The following is a 25125-nucleotide window of genomic DNA, read 5'->3' on the forward strand; positions in this document are numbered from 1 at the left end:
AGTAGGTGCAGAGAATGAGCAGCATTCTGGAGCTAATTCTAAAATTCTCTAGTCTGGGTGATGAGAGCATTATTGGCCTGATCAGTGATAAAATGGACTACTAACTAGGACAGCTGTTTAACATTCCGCTGACCAAGCCAAATCAATATGATGGATTTGCACATGAAAACATGTTTATGAATGGTATAATGAGACCTCATGAGGTATATTTATCAAAGAGTGAAGTTAATAGTGAAATTCCGCCACTCTCCATTCATTTCTAAGGGATTTTTATAGGCGTATTTATCAAAGGGTGAACTTTCACTTTCACCCATTCACACGCCTTTCAAAATCCCATAGAAATGAATTGAGAGCTGCGGAATTTCACTCTAGTGGCGGAACTTCACTCTTTGATAAATTTACCCCTATATCTTTTACCTCATTCTTTAATTAATTTATTTGCTCAACCACATATTATTTACATTGTTATTCTTCACAATGTGTAAAAAAGGGCATTAACTCAAGGGACAGAAACATAATTTTGCCTCTTTATACAGTAAGTCCCTTGTAAGGCCTCACCTGGAGAATGCAGTGCAGTTTTGGGCTCCAGTCCTTAAAGGAGAACCAAACTCTTTATATTAAAATCCCCCTACTCTACTCCCTGCTTCCCCCCAGCCTAGGTGTTACCCTTGGTAAATGCCCCTAACTCTTTACTTACCCCTCGGTGCAGATTCAGTGCATTGGAGTTCAATGGCACCAACTTCTTCTCTTCAGTAATTTCCGGGTCTTCTTCCGGCGCTTCAGCACTTTCTTTCACTTTTGGCGCATGCGCAGTTGACAACAACCCGATGATTGCTCCAACTGCTCATGCGCTGATAAGGTGCTTACTTCACGAAGGTTACAGAAGCGAAGAAGATGGCGCCCGTGAACTCCGATGCACTGAATCTGCAACGAGGGGGAGTAAAGAGTTAGGGGCATTTATCAAGAGTAACATCTAGGCTGGGGGGGAGAAGGGAGGGTGGTCTATGTAGAGTAGGGGGTAGGGGATTTTAATATAAAGGGTTTGGTTCTCCTTTAAGGGATACAAATGGGCTGGAGAGAGTGCACAGACGTGCAACTAAACTGGTTAAGGGGATGGAAGATTTAAACTATGAGGGTAGATTGTCATGGTTGGGGTTGTTTTACCTGGAAAGAAGATACTTGTGAGGGGGAATGACGACTCTTTGCAACATACCAGAGGACACCCCTTAAAGCTGGCCATAGACGTAGAGATAAAGTTGCACGAAAATGTGTTTCGTTAGAAGATTTCTGTTAGCTAATGATAATATCTCTGCATGTACTGCCTATCTGATGATATCAATAGGTGACTGTCATTACTATTTGTCGGACATAACTTTCGTATGTTTGCTGTCATGGCCAGAACATCTTCTGATTTGTTCTTTTACTACTTTATTTAATCTGAATGGTTAGTTGCAGATTGGAAGTTGCGAAGTAAGATCATTTGTCGGATATGAGGCTGAAATCCGCCTGTCAATGGCCAGCTTTAGACTAGTGGAAAAGAACTTTCTTTTAAAGCAACAAAGGTGTTTTTTTTCACAGTGAGGGCAGGGAGGTTGTGGAATGATGTTGTGATGGCTGATTCTATGCAAAGCTCGATTCTGTGGGTGGGAGGGAGGGTAGGGTAGGCCTGGCCGGTAAAAATTATGGTTGATCCCAATGTTATTAATAGGGAAAAAGATAAATATATAGGAAGGCCGGTATTTTTTTCCAGAAAAGGTGGCAACCCTAAGGGAGGGGGATGCCGGAGGATACTACACTTCTGATTATCCTGTTAGTTCCTTAGAATTGAAAAATTAAGGATCTGACATCAGAAAGATTCATGTAAAAATGGAAGTAATGCTGGGAAAGAGAGTTTTTTCTAATCCTAAAGGAATGCACATACTGTAGCTCAGGTACAGGAAAGTATGCTTTGCCAATAAAATGCAGCATTTAGTAGAAATTTAAAATATTGCGCCTATGATTGCCGACACTGAGCATGTGCAGTTGAAGTCAATCAGTTTTACCTGTATAAATTCACTTATTAGTGAAGAGTTAGATGTGTGTGATGGTGCCCGCTGCTCTACTCTGCTTTATCTCAGTGTGTGGGGTGAAGGAGGAAAACTGCTGTGGTTCAGGTGGTAGGAGGGAGGGCTGTCCAATAATAGTACATTTTAGCTAAAGCTTTAGCTCTGCTTTACATTCATGTACTTAAAACAAAGATGTTTCCTCCACTATGTGCTGTACTTCATGATTCTTCATATCCCTGTGCTCAGGTCCTGCTGCCCAGCGCCAAGCTCAGAACATACAGAATGGACCCTCCCCAGATGACATGGAAATACAGAGAAGGTAAGAAGATTCATATATTATTGTGTTGGTGCACTACAGGGCTTGGTGGGGGAAAGGTTCTGTCAGTTCTGACAAGAAGCAACACTGACACAGACTCATGTTTGCATTAGTAACATTATGAAATATGTTATGTTATATCTTCAAACAATAGGAGGCCAGGAGCAGCATTATACCTCATATTAATTCTCACTCTCTTTGTGAAAAGGGGCAGTTGTCCCAGTGAGGAGAGGAGGCTGGCAGGGATTAGAGTGGAGTTAGGGAGTGTCTGTGCATGGCCTCGTTAGTTCTCCTCTCTTTGGTAAAATAGATACATCTGTATATATAGGATAATATCTGATATGCAGTGGTTATTCAGTAGCTCTTTACCAAGTGATCTTACAGACAGATACGTGCCCTAAATAAGCCGCTAAACTTCTTCTGGCTTGGTTTATTAATGCCTCATTTCAACCAATTCTCAGGATATCCATGTCTGCTGTTGTTTTCCTCACTACTCACCTGCATCAATAGCAAAGTATTCTAGGTGTAATATGGTCGTAATTAGGGATGCTTCGAATCCAGGATTCGGTTTGGGATTCGGATCCTTCTGCCCGGCTGAACCAAATCCTAATTTGCATATGCAAATTAGGGTAGGGAGGGAAATCGCGTGACTTTTTGTCACAAAACAAGGAAGTAAAAAAAATTCCCCTTCCCACCCCTAATTTGCATATGCAAATTAGGGTTCGGTATTCGGCTGAATCTTTCACAAAGGATTCGGGGGTTCGGGCGAATCCAAAATAGTGGATTCGGTGCATCCCTAGTCTAATAGAGCACAGGGTACACAAAAATGCCTAGTGTTGTGGAGCAGAAATGAGCAGCCTCCCAAAACTTTGGAACTACAGCTCTCAGTAATCTCACTGCAGCCAAAGGATGCTGGGGTATATCAGGAGCTGCAGTAACTTACTGTACATACATACAAGTGCAGTTTATGTACAGACAGTTAACTCCTGTGCAAAGCAGTGTTGCTAAGGATATGGTTAACCTCTTCCTTTCTGAGAGACACCTAGGGTGCAAAAATTATATCACATCACTGTTCGGTTATGTTTAAAGGTTAACTACAGGTTCGGAAAAATAGTTCAACTGAAATTCACAGTTATTTTTAATGGAAAAAAAACGCATTGCTTAAGGTTCTTAAAGTGTGGGGCTAGCTCCCCTGGTTAAGGGGTCTCAAAGCAGGGGATGTTAAAGCCCAAATATAAGGCCAAGTGGGATGAGCCTTGGACAAATGTTTATTGCTGCCTTAAAAAATGTTAGCACAATAAAAAGACTAGTAGCAGGATGACTGAAAAAAAAAGTTTTTTTTCTGTAACCTTGGTACTAAATAATTTATTGGGCCACAAAGTATTTCAGGAACCCAGAAAGTATGGAAACCACAGCAGTAGAGGGGATAGAGCCTACAATTGGTGAGAATCCCAAAAGTGTATTGTGCTGTGTGTGCAATGAGCAGTTCATATATATATATATATATATATATATATATATATATATATATATATATATATATATATGGGAAATAGGACATATTTGTGAAGGTGATGATCATGGATGGATAATGAAGGTGAACTGATAGGAGCCACACTGACACCTGGGGGGGGGCAGCCTTACTTATCTTATAACTTAGCTTATCTTTGTCCCTTGGTTTGTGTTAAGGTGGCTTCTGTGAGATCTGCTTGTTGAGCGACCTCGATGATATGCCCAACTAAATTGGACAATATTGATCTTTAATCCGATCAGATTACAGTGGTGGGTATATTGGAGAGAGGGACGCATCAACTAGCAGATGCAGTTCCCCATCTGACAGGAAAATCAAACCTGTTTGATTGACATCAGGCCAATTTCTGGTCAGATGTCGGTCAGATGGGCCTGTCTAAATTACTGAATCGGTATAAAGGGCCTAGATCAGCAGATGAAATCTGCCAGTGTATGGCCACCTTAAGTCTTCTTTGTCACGCCATTTGCACCTTGAGCATTTTGCTGGAGGAGTTGTAGGCACAGCCACTTGGCAGCTGTAACAAAATCACATGTAAAAACACATATTGTGGTTTGGATTTAGTGGTCACTGTGTTTTTAAGGAAGTAATATAATAAATACACAGCACATAGGCAAAATTGTGCAACTACAGCTGCAAAACAGCTTCAGTGCTGTGCGATGACTTAAGGATCACATTCCATCTCTAAAGCATTGGTTCAACTTCTCAGTTTGTTACTCTGCCTGGGTGACAGTGGCACCTGTATGTAGGGGAGGCCTTGCATTCTTGAGTTTGACTTGCCTATAATTAGACTGCAGGCTGGGTGGCAATGTATCTTATAGCATGTTGTTAAACTATTAGTAGTAATATGTGAGCATTTATTAGCCCTTTTAGTGCCCTAGATCGTAAATCTATACATCAGTGTAAAAGTACCATAGCGCTGAAGCACATATTCTACTTTTCAGTTTTGCTTTGATTTATACTGTGCCGCATGTTATTAATGGCAACACACCATAGCAAATGTGCAGTGTTGTTTTACTTAAAGGTTAAAGCAGGTTAAGCCTTGAGGGCTCCCAATGGTGCAATATTGTAGCACTTTCCCCTATGAGCACAGTTGCCTGAGCCTGTACAAAGGAAAATGGCTCTTCAACAACTGAGCTTGCAGAGTGGTTAGTGGATAGAGCATGAATATAATTATGATTGTGTGCTGCTAGTTACAGGTTTTCAGGCTACCGCATAGCAGGACATAGTAAAACCATGGTTGCACTGTCCTGACTCACTACTATCAGTCTTTTTAGTTGTTTCTTATCACTTTAATGGTGGTCTTATTCCTTTAATAATAGGTGTTGAAGTGGGCGACCTTTCTCCTATAAAAGCCACAATCAGAAGGATAAGGAGATGAATGTTTTGGTCATGCCAATCTATCTCTTATAAAAACGAATGGATGGGTAGGACCAAGAGACATTTTTCCATAGGAAAAATTACCCAGCTTACTGCAAGATGTTTGTGTCTAAAGCTGGACATAGATGCAAAGATCCGATCATTCGAGGATTCTCACAACCTGCCACTAACCATTCAGATCAAATAAATTAGAAAAGATCAGCCGATGTTCTGCCTCTGACAGCAATCGTACGAAAGTAATGTCCGACAAAAGTCTCCCACTGAAAATCGTACGATCCGCAAAACACGCAGAGATATTATCCACAGCCAACAGAAATCTTTTAACCTGTCTGATCGACCAAATGACCGATCTTCGCTGGATGAAAAATGTCGGGACTCTCCACACATGGTCCAAAAATCATACGAATCCTCAATTCGTACAATCGGATCTTTGCGTCTATGGCCTGCTTCAGGCTGGAGGTGAAGCTGAGAGGGAGGACGAGTTACCGGGTTGGGTAGCAGAGATCGGCACATGCACAATACAACAGGACTGTGTGCACATGCACTGAGCAAGAAAAGGGGGCAGGCCGGTGCCTAGGACAGCACCAGACCTAAATACATCCCTGCACCTGCAAGACACAATTGTTTTCCATAATAGGAGCGCAAAGAGCCGTGCCTAAAGCTGGCCATAGATGCAAAGATCTGATCATACGAATCGAGGATTCGTAAGATTTTCCGATTGTGTGTGGAGAGTCCCGACATTTTCCGTCCGACGGAGATCGGTCGTTTGGTCAATCGGACAGATTAAAAGATTTCTGTCGGCTGTGGGTAATATCTCTGCATGTATTGCCGATCGTATGATTTTCAGAGGGAGACTATCACCAGCTTTGGATGGACATAACTTTCGTACGATTGCTGTCAGGGGCAGAACATGAGCTGATCTGTTCTTTTGTACTTTATTTGATCAGAATGGTTAGCGGCAGGTCGGGAGATGGGGAAGTCCGATCGTACGTTGATTCGTGCGAATGGATCTTTGCGTCTGTGGCCAGCTTTAGGGCACAAGTCAAAGTATATGAATATCGTTCTTTCCATGGTGCTTCTGGCATAGTAATTGAGGCCTATTGTCTGCAAATAGATCTCCCATATGTATCTAATGAAAAGAAGGACCTCTAGTGGTCACAATTACAAACTGTGCATGAATGAGATGAATAAAAAATTCATTGGCTTCTCCTTAAACTCTTGTTATGAATAAAGGATTCTTGTATGTGCTTTTGTCTTAAAGGGGTTGCTCACCTTCCAACACTTTTTTCAGTTCAGTTGGTTTCAGATAGTTCACCAGTATTAAAGACGTTTTCCAATTACTTTCTATTTTCTACATGTGACCATTTTTCTAATATTGAAGCGTATGTCTAATTTTGCACCTTTCTAAAGCTGCTCAGGGAGGGGGGGTTCTAAATTGATACGTCAGTTGATACATTTCTTATCTTTGGCCCTGCTAAGCAGAATCCCTGAGTTTATTTAAAGGCAGCTGTTAGAATTGATACAATAGTTGCTAATACTTCAGAGATGCTGTGGAGAAATATATCAACTAAATGTTGCAAAATTGTAACAACTTTAAACTTAGATTTTGGAAACATGGTAAAAAAAATACATGGAAAGCAATCGAAAAAAAAGCTTTAGTTCTGAAGAACAATCTGAAACCAACTGAAAAAGTGTTTGGAAGGTGAACAATCCTTTATGGGAAGAAGTTCCAGTGTGCAGTCCTTAGATCCTATTCTCATAGTTTTATCATGTACACTAAGCTTTGCCCCTACTTGATTTTCTACCATGGAAGCCGGAGATGCCCTATAGGTTTCTGGTGAGACAGAAAACTGCATGCAATGCACCAACATGTACAACATTGTTACATGTACAACATCATTACATGTACAACATCATTACATGTACAACATCATTACATGTACAACATCATTACAGAAGCCTTAGCCAATGTGCCTGTGTGACCAGTAAGTGGCATGTGCAGAGTCTGTATTTATTCTCTGTTCGCTGATCATTTAGGCAAATGTTGGAGCAACAGCAACGTCAAGAGACCCTGGAACGAAGGACCTCTACTACAGGTAAGTGTGCACACGTTTCTGTCAATGCTTGTACAGTATGTCTGTTGTACGATGTTCTGTCGGCTTGGTAAATATGACCACAGTTGGAAGAGTAACTATAGTATCTGCTCTCCTAAAAAGGTTCTGTTTATTTTGTTTTGATATTAATATGCATGCTTTAGCAACTGTTAGATCATGTGACAGATCACACTGTTTTAGAATTAAAAAGTATACACCATATTTACCAATTCGGACACATTTTTAGTCAGATACTCCATCAGAAATGACATGCTCTGAAATGCTCACTGCTCTATCCCAAACCAATTCTATAAAGTGTCAGCTCAAGAACTATTCATATGGAGCAAAGGCACTTTTTTGGGTGATCACGTGCAAATAAACCTAATATCACCATGTACAATGCCAAGTGTCTGCTGGAGTGGTTTAAAGTTCACCCCATTGCACTATGGAGCAGTGGCAAGGCTTTCTCTGGAGTGATACGTGGCATTTCCCCATCCTTAACAGCAATCCCCAATCTCACTAGCAGGGCCAGAACTAGGCAGAAGAGGCACGTGCCTAGGGCGGAAAAGTAGAGGGGCACCAGGCACTTACCTCTTCTGATGCCTTTCCCTAGTTCAGATCATTTTGTGCAGAAGCTGTGGCAGTTCATGTGGGTGTGCTCTCTTCGGAGCATGTGCACTTCCGCGTCTTTATTGCTTATGCTGTTTCGCGCATGCCTGTTCCTGCTTCCTCGCCGCTCTTTTGCACATGCACATTCACAAGTGGTGGGGGTGACGTAGTCAGCCTGGTTGCCTAGGGCACCTGGCCGACTTGGCCCGGCACTGCTCTCTAGCTGAATGGAAGCAAATCCCACCAGCAAAGTTCCAATATATATTAGCCTTCCCAGTAGAGCAAAGGCTTTTAAAACCGCAAAAGAGAGAACCAGCTTCATATTACTACCCTTGGTTTGGGAATGAGATGTTGGACAGGCAGTGTATGTTTGAAGAAAAACATTATACTGTCAGAGAACAGTGTGTGTGTTGAGGAATGCTGAAAGGTACTGCTTAAAGTGGAACATTTCTGCCATATTTACAGTATAGAAATATACTCTACTAGACCATCCCACGATCATACAGTAGTTCTTAGCTGAGACAGCTGTTGTGAAGCTGCAAATAGCTGTTGCTTTGTAAACCACATCCCATGTGACTGCCCCCTTTTGATTTGTGTTGCAAATAACAAGCAAATGTTTTTACATTTTAAATGTTTTCTTTTCAAATAAATTATTACCAAAAAACTGATGGAAGAGCTATATAGCTGGTCTCTTTTTCATGACAAAGATCATGGACACCAATCATTTAAAGACCCAGTGACATGTTCCAGATTTTGACAGGAGTGTGTCACTATGCCTATATAAACCTTCCCAGGGCTAACCAACTTTTTGAGTTGTCTGACTTCCAATGCCTCCCCAAGCCTTCACTTACTAACCAATGTCCATCACCAGCACAGCTTCAAGCAGAGGGGCCTTGTGAGTGAGATCAGACTTGCTGGTTACACTATTGGGAATTTGCCCTGCTCACTCAAGGCCTCTCTAATTGAAGGTGTGTATCTATCCCTGATTACAAAGTGGTAACTATGCAAAGAACACATAGGTGGGTATATCCTGGGATCTCTTTCTAGTTAAGTACAAAGCTTCCTGTATTGAGGAGGTATTATTAATAAAGGAAAATATGGTGAGGTGGCACATAAGATGACAGAACACATGTAAAAGCTACTGACAGAGTAATGAGGGTAAAACACACATGCAGGACAGTGCTTTTTGTATTGGACACTTCTCATTGAACAGCTACTGGGAAATAAAGCAGAGGAACAACTATTCCTTTACAAATCTTTCATTGTGGGAAACTGTAAATGATAATTTATTGAATGTGATTGAAGCACTGTATGAAAACAATACCTTTTTGTACATGTATACTACCCCTTTAATATAGCATTTGCTGCATTTCAGCAGCCTAAAGGAGCAGGTTCTACTTGCCCATTGTATCCCGCTTGTTACAGTCACATAGCAGCATATCCAAGCTTAATCACCAAGCAACAGCAAATGACCCGCAGTGTTATGTCCAATAATAGTGGCATCCGCCAAAAGTCACAACAAAGGGTGAAGGGAGGAGGTTGTCCATACAGGGCACATTATCGCTAGTTAAATTAATTCTAGTGAAACCAGCTAATTAATAGTGTGAAAGAAAAAAAATACTCCTTTATTGCTCTATAATAGAAATAACTAAGAAATATGCATTTTTTTTAAATTAAAGGAATAGGCAAAAGTATTTTCTGTAAAAGTTTATTTTTCTTGCTCATGTTGAAAATAAAATATGTATTTAGGTGTATACTGCCTCTGTTAGACAGGAATCAATTCCAGGGCTCCCTTGTGGCCTTGTACCCTTGTACTTTTCACCTAGCACTTTATTCACAAAGTGCAAGCCACCATTGTTTTGCTACAAAAATAAGGGAGCGTGTATAAATGCAAGTATAGATGTGAATAGAGTTTAAGCGGGTGCATTTGTTTGCATTGCACTTTAAGTAAATTGAATTTTCCTTATCATGTATTATGAAGGGCATAACAAGAAGTACAGCAGAACTTGTTAGGACTGTTGGGGCCATGAGTGTTGTGAAGATTGAATAGTAGATGTGGGGCTGTCAGACGTTTGTCTCTTTGCACACAATAAGGGAAAATTGTCTTCATACTTTATTTTCCTTTCCTGGCCACTATATATGTCAACATAAACACTGGGTAGGTATTCTATAAAAGGAAATAGCTTTTACTGTGCCAAGAAAACAGTGTGCAGGAACATCTGTTAAATGTTGCCCTGTATATTCATGTGCAATATCTGATGAAATTCTGGGGTGTTTAAGGAGCTGCTTCAGCCTCAGATCCCATTCACCTGCACATACCTCACACTTGGAGGTGGGGTGCATCATTAGTGCAAAGAAAATTGGGAGCTCTGCATTAATAAAAGAGCTGAATTTACGATTTAAAAAAATTTAAACTTGACAACTAGGACATTGCCTCCAATCTACACTTGGCAGTAGCTGCACATGGTCCCAGTGATTTCAGTGCTGACATTAAATATAAAAGATACAGCATGTAGTACACAGAGGAACACAAAGTTCAAAATTTTGCTATAAACAGTAATTTACCTACACCAACAAAGAATGCTATTGTTCAGGAAAGAATACTAAGAAAGCCAATGTAATGATACGTGATAGGGTAATCTGGGAAAGAAACTCACTGCACCTCCCCATTTGCCAGGCCAGTGGCGTAACTAGATGTTGCTGGGCCCCACAGCAAATTATTTTTAAGGCCCCCAACATATCCAGTGTTTTTGTCCTGTTTTACCAATATATGTTCAAATTGCTCATCAATGAGAGCCTCATGGGGCCCCCTGTACCTCCTGGGCCCCCCTGCAGCCGCAGGGTCTGCTTCCTCTGTAGTTACGCCCCTGTGCCAGGCCATACAGGGAGTGCTGTCCATCTGTGTTCACATACCCGGTTGCAGTTAGAGACCCTAGCAGTTTAGGATGCTTTGTTCAGCTTGGTGCATTTCCAATAATCTTACAGTAAAAATTGGTCCCTATTCATGCATGAAGAATAAACCAATTGACATAGAAGTTGAGTGTATCAAGCAGTAGCAAGTGCAACAGACCACTGAAAAGCCAATTAGGGCTTCTGCCAGAGAGTGCTATCATAATGCAAAGAAGGTTATACTGCAGCTCTTCAGTGTGTAGCTGTTGCGTATTATTAGCACAAAACATGAAACTATCAAAAATCGAGTTTTAGGTATTTTCACTATTCGAGAAAAAATGCAGTGATAAAACGCGAGTACGGATATACTCAAGAATATTCTTTGTAACCTTATAGTCGACATTTGTTAAAGAATAAAACCATGAAAGGCTGCCAGAAAAAAATTGGCATGTTAAAGCTGGGGAGATTGTACAGAAGTCAATGGCAATGTTCTCTGACAACTTTTTTTATTCATTTATTTTCCCAGTTTATTAAAACATTCGAGAATTTCAGCTTTGTTGAAAATGAATGGGACAATGAGATTCTCACTGGCATGCGACTTTTTTCTGAATAGTTTTTATCCACAAACTCGGATTTTGATAAATCTGCCCCTCAGTGTCCACAAATTGTTGCTGCTATATAGCACAGTTAAGGGGCTAATACGCATTAAGGAATTGCTAAGCACCAGAGTGCTGCAGTGTTGTCTTTTCAGGTAGTGGTAGAGTCGACATTGAAGAAATAAAGGTCAAAACAGCATAAAAATGGCATGTTGCTGTGTCTGATTAGAGGGATAAGTTGATACCCATTTCTCATTGAGTCAATTCCCCTCCCTATAATAATGGTTTTGAAACAAAGCAGACAAACTGTTTTATTTCATTTGTACGTCATTAACAAATCTGTGCATGAAACATCTTTAATTTTCTGTTTCCATCTGTCCGTTCCAGCTCTCCTAATCACTCTGCCTTGTTTGCTTTCCTTGATATATGCCCATTTTGTTCTTTTCATTTTTTTTCTTTTAGTTTCTACCCTTCAGATAAACGTGTCTTCTTCCCCTTCCCACTGCCAGTCTCCTCCTCCTGACTACAGTAACTTCAGTGCTTCTCCTTCTACTGGCGCTGTCCCTCCTCCATCTTATGCAAAAGTTATCTCTTCAGCAGCTGCTTCCCCTGAACTTAGTAGTAAATCCACAAACAAGTCCAGTAACAGAACCAGCGAACCCCCAGAGCTGCAGAACAGCCATTGTGGATCAGAGCCTTCAACATCCCAAAGTTCTGCATTTTCTCCAATAAGGCCAAGCAATGGGACTGTATCCCGGAGCATCAAGCAAATCTCTTTATCCCCACCGCCTGCTCCAGGTTCCCATTCTCCATTATCCCTGCATCAGTCTGTAAGACATCCCTCTCTGTCATTTTCTCCTTGTTCCTCCTCTCCTCCTGTTTCAGTGACCTCATCAGTGCAGAAGAATATATCTCCACAGTCACCTATTCCAGTGGTCCTACCTGTAATTCCTGTCCAGAATAGCAGGATCAGAGGATGCTCAGATAAAATGGTCCAAAATCCAATTGTACCTCAGACAGGCCCAAGCGACCAAGCAGAAGAACCTCTAACTTCTCAAATTTCTTTAAGTTCCCCCCGGACGCAGGTTAAATGCGTTGACCGTTCTTTCCTATCCTATATAGAAACTGTACCTGTTGCTCAATTGCCAATGATAACCAGTCCTTTTGGCATTCTTACCCAGGCTTCTCCTCAGCCCTTCCAATCTTCCACTCATCCTTCACAGCAATCATACCAATCCATGTCACACTTTGTTTCATTACCTCCCCCTTATGCTGCTGTGTCTGAGCTGACTTTGCCCAAGAGAACTACACCTTACATGACATCATCAACCATTACCCAGTTCAGTAAGTACTTGTTTCTGGAATGACTGTCACTGATAACTAACCAACGCAGTCATGTTTTCTTTAGGAATGGCTCCAGGAGATGAGAACGATGAAAATCAACTGTTAATGATTCGGGGGGGGGGGGGTGTGATTGTTGCAGTAAAGCATTCTACACTTGCATATCTTCTACAAGTGTTTTGACACAGAAAACTGTCCTCACTTTACAGTAGTCTGAAAATCCCAAACACTGTAACTAAGTGCTGTAGGCGCTTCTGAATAATATAGACCTTGAAATTTCCTTTTCTTTTCAGCTCTGCACAATGAAGACACTCAATAATATAGGGTTTAGGAATAGTAGCACCAACTACTGTTGTTTTGGAACATGAAAGAAACATTTTTATGATGATGAGATAAACCCAAATAGTTATAAACTATTGCATTAAAACATAGTTTGCATTTGTACCATTCAGTAATATAAACACAATGAAGCAGAAACTATATGTTGTAAATGAAATTGAATAGCCAAGACATAAATGCCCTACATAATGTTGCGTTTGACTCCATTTATTCCAGTGCAGAATACAAATTGTATTTGCATTGCCATACTCTATGTTTTTTATAGTAGGAAGAAGATGTTTTTGATGTGTTTTAACAGAATATATCTCCTTCTTCTTGAAGGTCCTGTGCTTCCACCTGGTCATCCATCTTCTGCGGCAATGGTAGCATCGGTAGGCTTAGCCCCTGCCCCAGCTAGTGGTCCGCCACCTCCTCCACCTCCTGGGCCACCACCACCATCAGGAGGTACACCACCACCTGCCCCCCCTCTCCCAGTTGGGGCAAGCCAAGGAGTAGTGTATGAAGAGAGTCCTGCGTCAGGGCTGGCTGCAGCTCTGGCTGGTGCCAAATTGAGGAAAGTACAAAGGGTGAGCTTTCTGACAATTATCGGTGCTGAAGCATTTAAAAGAACAGTTATGACTTGGACTCTAGAATTTGAAGCAGCAGCAGTTTGGCTGATTGTGATCATTTGCTATAAACAGTTGTCAGAAAATTATTGAGAAGAGGAGAGTCTTGAATTACATCTGATGGACCAATATTAAATCTGTTTCAGAACTCTGGTCCCTACCTTTCACCTGTAAATTGTGCCCACTGAGCAAGTCTGAGCTCTTGACTTGTATTGCTCATGCAATCAGGTCTATAGTTTATCCCATTTGAATAATGAAAATAAAACAGCCAGCATACTTAAAGGGGAACTATCGTGAAAATGAAAATTTAATATAAGCTTCCTCATATTGAAATAAGAAGCTTTCTAAACACAATCAATTAAATATTCTGCATTGTTTCTTAAATAAGCACGTTTATCTTCACTATCCCTCTCTCAGCATCTGTTTCTCTTCATTCTGTCTTCATGCAGCAGTTGAATGATCCAATATATCTAATAGGGGTTCCTTTCCTAGCAGATATGTTAGAGCTCACTGAAATAACTGATTCTAGAACAAACAAAATCAAACAAAATAACTGCCGTTTGCACAAACCCTGCATGTAGAGAGACAGGATTTCTGGTGATTTTAATAGAGTGAGCTCTAATACATCTTCCAGACAAAAGGAGCCCCCCTATAAGATATATTGGATCATTCATTTGAAACCCAACTCCTGAATGAAGACAGAATGAGGAGAAACCGATGCTGAGAGAGAGAAAGTGAAGATAAACTTGATTATTTCAGAAACTGTACCAAATTTATACTGAAGCTTTTATTAATTTTTCATTTTTGCGATAAAGTTATCATTCCCATGCTTCATATGCATCTTATAAGCCCCCTGTTGAGTTTCATCCCTTATTCTAATTAGTGTCTTGTTTTTAGTCAGAAGATGGAAGCTCGAGTCCTTGTGGAGCAACTAAAACTGATGCCAATCGAACAAGTAGTGGTGGAGGTGGAGGAGGACTTATGGAGGAGATGAATAAATTGCTGGCAAAGAGGTCTGATTTACTATTGTATTTACAGCATTCTAACATGGGTATCAAAGTAAACAAAAACATGATATAGCAACAAAAACAGCTGTGACTATTTTAGCCCCTCAACCCCCCATAGAATGAGACCTGGAACATTGTGCTTGATGCATCAGGATATTAACGAGGGTGGAATACAATGATATTTTTTTTATTTTCATAACCTATTTGCTTAAACTATATTACAAACAATAAAATATATAACAGCACCAATATGATGGTTGCACTGGCCAAACAGATTAATATTTTATAACAATTCTATTTTTGTAAACTATAGAAGGAAAGCAGCATCGTATACAGATAAACCAGGTGACAAAAAAGAAGAGGAATGCCAAAATGTAAGTGGTTTACTGTAACCCCACAGGCTTCAGCCCCCCCCCCCAATTCTTAATTTTCTCTCTAGACTAAAATTTGTAATGTTTACAGTTAATAATGTAATGCATATGACAAGCTAGGATATGTGGATAAATATGTGTCTAAAGAATTATGTGCCCTAATTGATCACATAGATCATTTGTAATATGTTATTTATAGGAGGATGCCAGTCTTTCATCTTCTCCTGTTACTCGAGGCCCTACACCACAGAATTCTTCCGGTAACAATCAACGCTTTCACTTTTTCCTATATTGATATCATGCATAGACTGCTAGAAAAGTGCTCTACCATACAGTATTCCAGAACCTTGAGCATAAAAGGCAGCTGGGATAATCACAGATGTATTTCCTCGAGGAAATGTATTATTGCAATCAAAACCCGGTATTGGCAGTAGGTCATTTCAGTCTTAGTAGAGATGAGATTCCCCAATTCCAAGAATTGTACCTCATGGTATTTGGGGAAATGCTTAAAGGGCAAGTGAACTCAAAATAAAAAAAGTTGCCTAATAAAAGAAAAACATAATTTTAAGCAAATTTCCAATATACATTAATTAAAAACGTGCAGTGTTTTTAAAGTTGTTTGTAAAAACAATTGCTATTGAAAGCAGCATTTGCGTAACGCCTGGTTGTTACTTTTAAAACTATGTTGCAAAAGTCATAGTTCCCCAGCAAAGACAGGTCTGTTAATCAGCTGCCTTGTCTTATATTGTATCAACAGTCTGTGCCACCAGGGCAGAGAATAGAAAGGGACAAACACAAATAGCAATCCATGTACAAATTTAACTTAAAAACCATAGAAAATGTGTAACAAATGTATATTGCAAAGTTGCTCAGAATTATGTTTTCTTTAATTAGACAAATTTTTATTTTGCGATTGATTTGCCCTTTAATGGTTCCCATTTACTGTAACAGGAAGCTCTCTCTATTCTGTCTGTTAGAAATATCATGATGATTATAAAGCACGACTGATAGTTGCACAACTACCAGTATCCCTCCAATACCAGAAAATTATATATAAATATAATGATAATTCTATTCTTGAAACATATGGAATGCAGACGGTTGAATATCCCTGTTGTGTATCCTAAAGATTCAAAACTATCTGCCATAAACACTAAACGGTGCAAATAGTCCTTACCCCCCTTATTATCAGGTGGATAATGAGTTATATAAGGTATAGACCTTCACGTAGCTGCAGATTAACAAACATTAAAATGCTTCAAAATGAACCACGTGCTTAACATCAAATTGTCTATTTGTATTTGCCAGACACAATGCCAGTGTGTCAGATTGAGTATGTGTGGAAAGAAGACTTCTGTGCACAGCTTTACAATAAGTTCATTAATAAGGAAAAATAATTTAAGGGAAGAATGAATAGGTGCGGAAGAGCTCTTATGACTGCAGTACTGCTCAGACAGAACTGATGTGGTCAATCACCTGGTATGCCATGGGCTATAGGGCAGCTTTCCTTAAACAGGGGTACCAACCACTACTGATAATGAACAGAGTTATCCCCAGAAAATAAACACCAAAAAGGGAAAAAATTGGAGAGAGAAAATAAATAAATATAACATGCCTTCCCATCTCTCCCCACTCTAGAATATATGTGTTTTTAAGCGCTGATAGGTCTGTGCACTTCAGCAAACACAGTCCTTCCGAGCAGAGATGGGCAGCAGGGGAAAGTAGCTGGGCCTTGCTAAAACAGCATGGGGAGAACACTAATGAAACTCCTGGTACCTTACTAAATATTCATGATCAGCCCAAGTATAAGAATTCAGCCTTGCATGCCTTGCGCTTTATTCCATAACTTTCTTACATATTAATAGTTCATGTGATCATGTTACAGACTTGGGTAAAAAACCTTGGGAAAGGAGCAATTCAGTTGAAAAGCCTGTACCCTCATTACTCTCTAGGTAAGTGGGATCATCATCTATATTGTTAATGCATGAGATTACTCTGTAGAGCGCTAAATTCATGTGCTATCTCATTCCATTGACATAGAACCCCACCAGTGGTGAAGAGTCCAGAAGCTAAGAGTCCCATACAATCTCAACCACCCTCTAGGTACCAAACCGAAGCACAGATCTATGTTTCACATTGTCCCGTGCAAATTCATGTCATTCCTTGTATAGTGTCGTCTTGGTGTTGCTCTTTGTTTGCAGCATGTTCTGTTTTTCACTTTGTAGTCCCCCATATTGTTTCCATATGCAAAATTGACAGCATTATGTCATGGGAAATATAGTATACAGAATGTAATGTTCTCATGGTATCAATAAAGATAAATCAAAACCCATGAGGCTGGCTCACTACACAAGCAGGTTTACGGCACAGTAAGGAAAGGTTCAGTTCATGTTAGGGCTGGCAATACATGGACAACTATGGCTGTTTCGACTAACCTCTGAAAGGCTAGGCCTGTGGCCAACAAGCATGAATTGCTTTCACAGAAAAAAAAGTTTTTGAACTCGAGAAAATACTCAACAATCCACCTTCAATATTTAACACAACAACGTGGCTACACTTTTCATGGATTTGGCTTGCTCAGTTAGAGGCATTTGCCTGAGACATAGCACACTTTATGTCAAACTAGATGCCCAGGGGACAAAGGAGGAAGGTCAATTTTGGGGTCTCCTGTATGGTACTATCTGGCCTTTTACATTTCCAGCCTGTTGCAAAGAAGTCAGTGGGCAGTTAGACTGTTGAGAGAGAACAAAGTTAACCAAGTTATAATGCTGCCATTGGCAGATAAAAATTATGTTTATTACTAAAGTTATTGATAGGGAAGAAAGATAAAAATATGGGAAGGCCAGTATTTTTTTTTCTAGGAAAGGTGGCAACCCTTTAAAGAGGTTGTTCACCTTTGAGTTAACTTTTAGTATGGTGTGTTATTCTGAGACTATTTGCAAATGGCTTTCATTTTTTATTATTTGTGTTTTTTGAGTTATTTAGCTTTTTATTCAGCAGCTATTCAGTTTCCAATTCCAGCAATCTGGTTGCTAGTGTCCAAATGACCCTAGCAATCATACATTAATTTGAATATAAATAGAAGATGAGCAATAAAAAGTAGCAATAACAATACATTTGCAGCCTTACAGAGCATTTGTTTTTAAATGAGGTCAGTGACCCCCCATATGAAAGCTGGAAAGAGTCAGAAGCAGAAGGCAAATAATTCAAATACTACAAAAAATAAATAATGAAGATCAATTGAAAATTTGCTTAGAATTGACCATTCTATAACATACTGAAAGTGAACATAAAGGTGAAAATTGTATTGAACAGTAAATGTGAATCAGTAAAAATGCATTGTATTATTCAACATTAGAATTAGATATAAGATATCAATAACCAATCATCTCTTTATTTATGGCATGTACATAACACATGTAGACAGCCTCATGTGTGCTGTATTACTGATGAAAATGTGTATATTATGACACTGCAATTTTTGGTTTAGGAAATATGGATTTTTTTGGCTTGGGGGAAATGACTAAATATAAAATTTTGCCTAATGAAAGAAAATGTAATTGTACACAACTTTCCAATATATATTTCCAGTGGTTTTTAAGTTATTTGCAAATACTATTGAAAGCAGCATCTGTATTAATATTCTCTGCCCTAGTGTCTGAATGACATTATATTTCATTAGGCAAATTTTTATTTTGGTTTGACATCCCATTTAAGAACTCCAATGGGTTTTACCTTGCTCTGTGTCTAATAACTGGGGAATAAAATATGATATTGCAAATATTAGATGCCACACATGCAGCAACTACCCTCCTTTATTTTTGTGGCATCTACAGTGCTGTGGGAACCCACTGCATATATTGCCTGGCCCTGGATATCCCTTTATTCACATGATTTCAGTACAGGAGATTGTATTGGGTGCCTTTGCAGTTCCTGAAATGTATCATGTCCTGCTCTTGTAGCATTACTAAAATGGTTTGGCCTATTATATATACAGAAAGACAGACATTGCAAAAATCAGGCCGTTCCTTCTGTGGCACAGTGTACCATATAAATTGGAACCACCATCTATTGGCAGATATAAATAAGTAACAAGATTTAAGCTGCCAGAAAACTGCATATTATAATAAGTGCAAGCCATATTATCTACCCTGCTGGTATTATATTTTTCTTTCCCATTTACCCTACCCCACTCTAACTAGGATGAAACCAGTGAGCAGCAGTAATGATGTGTCTACGGATGCCTTAGATTTTGACCGAATGAAGCAAGTAAGAAGACACTTCTATCGTTTTTATGATGTCAATTATTGTCCATTTAATAAAAATATTACTTTTGACAAGTGATTTGTTGCAGCTATTTGGTTGCCTGGTGCTGGAAATATCTGTAGGTTCAGCCATATAGTCTAGTAAGGGTCAGCGCACGCAGATTCAGGGAGATTAGTCCCCCGGAGACAAATCTCCTCTTCTTCGGGGCGACTAATCTCCCCGAACTGTCTTCCCGTCGGCTTAAATGTAAATCGCCGGCACAATTCGGCACAATTCGTTTTCTGAAGTTGGCCAAAGTTTACTCGTCAGGCAACTTCCGAAAACGAATTGCTTACTGTGCCAGTTCGGGGAGATTAGTCGCCCCGAAGAAGAGGAGATTTGTCGCCCATTAGATTAATCTCCCTGAATCTGCCTGTGTACCCTAAAATTTTAAAAACAAAAAAAACCTGCTCATTTCCACTTGGTTGTGAATATAGAAGAATTAAAATGAGAATTGTGTCATCTGAAAAGTGGCTACTTGGTGCATTGTGAGCAGGTGCCTAAAATAATCCAGTATTGCATTTGCATTCTAATCAAGCCAACATGCATCATAAGGGAAACATATACACCTTAAAGTGATACTAACTAAAATATGAATGTACATTAAAAGTTACCTATAGGTCATGTTGATTGTTTTTTGCCAAGAGGTTTGTTTTTTTGTAAGTAATTGTTGAATTTTCTAAACCTGACGTTTTTGTCAACCTGACTGTCGCATCTCAGCCTGTCTGTTAAAGTTCCTAATGCTAACTGACTCCTGCTACACAAATATGGCAGCCCCCTCATACAGGAACATGGGGGATCAGGCAGGTCATGTAAAAGCATTGTGCAAATACTTTATGGCAAAGTTATTAGTAGCTTTCAAAGGCAATATTATAATAGATGGAAAAAAAGAGTTTGATTTCTGGTGTCAGTATCTCTTTAAAGGAACAGTAATACCAAAAAACAAAAGTGTTTTAAACTAATTAAAATATAAAGTACTGTTGCTAAGCACTGAAAAAAGTTATGTATTGCTTTAGACCATTATAGGCTACTGTGTAGCCATGGGGGCAGTCATTCAAACTAAAAAAGATGAAAAGGCACAGGCAGATAACAGATACGCTCTTTAATAGAATACAATGGGATTCTGCATCTGTTATCTGCTATGTGTGCTTTGAACGGCTGCCCCCATGGCTACACAGTGGCTTGTTTATAACAGTGTTAACTATAACAGTGTTTCTGAAGCAAACCTCAGTTGTACCAGTGCAGGGAAACAGTACATTATATTTTAATTTAGGGATGCACCAGATCCACGATTTTGGATTCAGCCGAACGTTTTACAAAAGATTCAGCTGAATAACGAACCAAATCCTAATTTGCATATGCAAATTAGGGGTGGGAAGGAGGAAAGTTTTTTACTTCATGGTTTTGTGACAAAAAGGTCACACTATTTCCCTCCATGCCCCTAATTTACATATGCAAATTAGGATTTGGTTCGGTATTCAGCCGAATGTTTGTGAATCCGAATCCTGCTGAAAAAGGCTGAATCCCAAACCGAATCCTCGATTCGGTGTATCCCTATTTAAATTACATTAAAACAATTTAATCTACTGGTGTTCCTGTTCCTTTAACACATCCAAGGCTTTCCCCTATTCTAACATTTCATTTCTCAGCCCTACTTGCATTTGAGCATTTCATGCTGATTCTGGATGTCACTGTTCATGACAGGCAGATTCCATCGAACTAAATGAGCTGAAAAATGCCAGTGGGGAATTTGCTCCATTCCTAAATGCTATCACTTACTCTTTCACATGGGGTTCAATGATCTTGCTGTTAGACACAAGGTTTTAACATTTGCAGAAAGAGACCTAGCCTGTACAAACTAATGATAGTGACTTGCCTTTTGACAAATGTATTTCAGATTAAAGAAAATCAGTACATTAATGTCTCTTTGTATTTTCTCTAAGGAAATTCTAGAGGAAGTTGTCAGAGAGTTGCACAAGGTCAAAGAAGAGATTATTGATGGTAAGAAAATGAAGTCCTTGGTGCAGTTGCTTGGGAATATGTAACTACTAAACTAAACATTAGAAAGAGAATGCAATAATAGGCTTCCTCTTTGTTTATTGGGTCTAGTCATTCACAGCAACCAGTCAGATCTCAGAATTGATGCAAAGTTACTTATTTACAACCTGTGTTTATCTTGTGCCAGACAAGGATATTTTGACTTTTTTGTTCCTTAATTTGAGAGGGGGCAAAAAATCCCAATATTCAAAGTAAATGTGAATGACCTGAACGTGCCCTGTCCTGTCATGCAACAGATGTGTATCACTTGAAAATATAGCCCTGCATATCTGCACCACCGCCATTCTCATTCACTTTAAGGGGGGATGTTTCAGACATATTTGGAATTATTCTAACTAAAAGTCCCTTAAAACATACACTTAACATGTGAATATAGAGCTATAGCTGTGGCTTTACCGGAAATCCTAATTCTGTAAACAAAGGATTTACTGATTCTAGAAGCAGCTAACAAGAAAAAGCTATGAACATCATTGAAGTCCGGGGTTGCAGCACTACTAAGTTACAAATAACAAGATATTACACTGACTTAACAAGTAACTGTAATATGATGTGTAGTGCCCCACTAACCAATGGAGAATGTAATAAATTGATACTGTATTGCAGTACTGAAATGTATACAGTGTTTCCACATGTTTTTAGTGGTTTTACTGTATATTAAACAAGTAATTTATTAAAAGAGCCATATATAAAAAGCACAACAACTAAAATGCAAAACTAATCACAATACTAATAGGTAAACCTTCGAATCTGCAACCTCCCCCCCCCCGAAAACCTTTAAAAGCTCAAATAAAAGAAAGATTTTACAATTTGAAAAGGACAAATCCCATTGACTTTTACATGACCTCTACTACAGCTTTTAGATTGCAAACCTATATATTCGTTTAATAAAGTCCAAATTTTTTCATTGTTTAAAATAATTAGTATGTCATGATTTTTAGTGCTAAAAAATACGATTTGGGGAAAAGAACTAAATACAAACATTGGTTACTTGGCCCATATGTCAGTACTTCGGTGTTTGAACAGAATCATTTACAATGTTGGTGTGCTTGCCTCTATTCTAGTGTATTTGAAAAGTGCAAAAAACCATTGTGATTTACACCTGCCCTTCATGAATCTTGCAGTTAATTTAAAAACAGAGCAGTTGTGTAGTATGAGACAAGAAAGGCACAATGCTATTTACATAATGACATAATGAAAGAAAATGTAAATCTAAGCAGCTGCATAAATTCAAATGGATATACTGTAAATGTTATTGCACCCCTTTATCTTCTCTGGTTGTAAAAGATAAGGCCCTGCAACATCTACCTATAGATTTTTAGTGACTGGGGTAGTTTTCCCCTTAAATATTTAAGCACTTTTGTCTAATTAATTTGACTTTTCTGCATTTTCTCCCAAAATACTGAGATACAGAACAAGATCAGACATGTCTGCATATCTATTTCTACAATAAACAGTTTCTGATTAATTCATTATAGCTGAGAAAAACAGGAGACTGTATGGTGTTATGATGATGAGCCTCCATAATGCATTTGTTTGTTTGCTTGCAGCGATCAGGCAGGAACTGAGCAGAATCAGTACAACATAATGACACATTAAGACTGCAGTCTAGGAATGTACAATAGATTCCACAAACAGATTCACCCGGAGTGTTGAATTGAACACTGAAGATCCCTGCACTGTTCCCGTTCCCTTTTTATTAGCAGACTCAGCACACTTTGAAGCTTGCTGCCTTGGATTTACTTTACTCAAAAGTCTTAATATAAAATTATTTCTGGATTTTTTTTTCCTGGTTTCAACTGACATTGCACATCGAGATTCGTCAGCCTTTTATTTTTTAATTTGTATGATATAATTGCTTATTTAAATGTATAATTTTTCATTTAGTAGTAGATTAAAGGAAAAACTATGTGAACCATTTGCTTTTCTAGGATGACTTCCAAGTAAGTGTACTGATAGTCTGCAGTGTTACGACCCTTTTGCCAACCAAAATTTAATGCAGAATCACAAGAAAACCAGAGACGTGTTGTGAGGTGACAACACAAGTCTCCACATCATCACAATGTTAAAATGGTACATTGGTGCACACCCGTAGATGTAATCATATTGATAATAAACTGTTTATTGTTCAAGTCCCTCTTCGTTACTTTGAGTTCTTACTATGTGGCAATAAGAAGAAACTAATTGCAGTTATTTACTTACAAATACCTTGACTGAATATTTCCTTTGCACATTTCCAACTATTCAAGGGATGTTAACATTTAGGAATTTAGGGCAGGGCTGGGCCTCTTGGCTTCAGGTAGGCTATTGGCCCACAGTATTTTCTAGCAAAAGACTAATTACATAATCTATTTTGGTAAAATATCTGTATACAAGAGGTTTCTGAATTCTTTTGTAATTGTTAATACAGGTATGGCATCTTTTATCCGGAAATCCGTTATCCAGAAAGCAAAACCCAACTATTGGTTTATATAATGTTTAAATGATGTTCTAGTAGCCTTAAGGTATGAAGATCCAAATAATGAAACAGTTATCCGGAAAACCCCAGGTCCTGAGCATAACAGGTCCCATTCCTGTAAGTGTTATTTATGTACTGTTGAGACATTCAACGCAGGGCATTTACAGAGATTATACATCATTTGCATTAGTCCCTGCCAATGTAGAATTTACAATCTAACGTCTAATGTGGAGTAGTACCCAGAGAAAACCCATGTAAAAATATATAAAAACAGAGTAGCTAAAATTTTACATTTCCCAGGTTACGGCATCAAAACAATGTAAATTCCAGGGGGGGGAGTTTGGTGCAAGACATTACTTGACTGTATAGGACCATGAAAAAATTCTGGGAAAAGTAAAATCCAGGCACATAAAAATCAGTTTTCTACTGTAGTTATACATAGTCACTGTGCAACAGATCCAGGGCACACACAACAATTCAGCTCAGCTCTCACTCAAAATGGTCATCGGGCTGGGCTCACCACTCACTACATTTCAGCTTCAAAACCTTGTTTCCACCATATGTTGCTGGGCAATAACTCACAGCATTGCTTAACATATAATCAAAGGGTAAAGTGGAAATTCTACTCAAACAACATTGTGTAACCCCCCCCCCCCCATAAGATGGATGCAGTGTACTCCGATCCCTGAATCTGCACCCGAGGGCCTGCGCCTAGGGCGGCCCTTGGGTGCCTATAAATTATTTTCCATTGGAAATCCAGTGAAAGAGCTGGGGGGTGAAGGGTAGGGGGCTGGGCTAGTTTGCGGAAGTGACTTCACACGCATGCAGCGTATGACGTCACTTCCGCGATGTTCATTCATGTGACGTCATGAGTACAATGTGCTGTCACACGCATGCCGTAGGGGCCGTATTTGGGTCCGATGCCTAGGGCAGCATCGGACCTAAATACAGTCCTGGGTAGCAGCTAGGCTGGGGGGAGGAGGGTCTATGTGGGGTGAGGTTGTTAAATACACCAGTCACTCTAGTCGCTTACTTGCTACTAAAAGCTGGTAATACTCTTTAAAATTTGCACCAGCCTAGGGTACAGTTAGCAGAGAACCTGGCTGCATGTTTTTTTCAGTCTTCCAGGCATGGTTGAGTGCATGCGCAATACAGAACTGTAGCAAAGGATGCCTGGGAGAATGAAAG

General features: G+C 39.3%; 1 protein-coding gene across 8 annotated transcripts in view; it reads left to right on the forward strand.

The window, feature by feature from the left end:
* Window positions 1-23614, forward strand: part of evl.L (Enah/Vasp-like L homeolog) — a 90059-nt gene extending 66445 nt beyond the window's left edge. For 2 of the 8 annotated variants that reach the window (XM_018229163.2, XM_041572136.1), the window contains exons 4-15: window positions 2292-2364; window positions 7307-7365; window positions 11919-12800; window positions 13458-13702; window positions 14639-14754; window positions 15062-15122; window positions 15319-15379; window positions 17005-17071; window positions 17160-17222; window positions 19322-19388; window positions 21368-21425; window positions 23030-23614. In XM_018229163.2, the coding sequence (XP_018084652.1) occupies window positions 2292-2364; window positions 7307-7365; window positions 11919-12800; window positions 13458-13702; window positions 14639-14754; window positions 15062-15122; window positions 15319-15379; window positions 17005-17071; window positions 17160-17222; window positions 19322-19388; window positions 21368-21425; window positions 23030-23067 (1790 nt within the window). In that variant the 3' untranslated portion in view covers window positions 23068-23614. 8 annotated transcript variants of the gene reach the window in all.
* Window positions 23615-25125: the final 1511 nt, after the last annotated feature.

Source organism: Xenopus laevis, chromosome 8L (genome assembly GCF_017654675.1).
Source record: "Xenopus laevis strain J_2021 chromosome 8L, Xenopus_laevis_v10.1, whole genome shotgun sequence".
Taxonomy (NCBI): Eukaryota; Metazoa; Chordata; class Amphibia; order Anura; family Pipidae; genus Xenopus; species Xenopus laevis.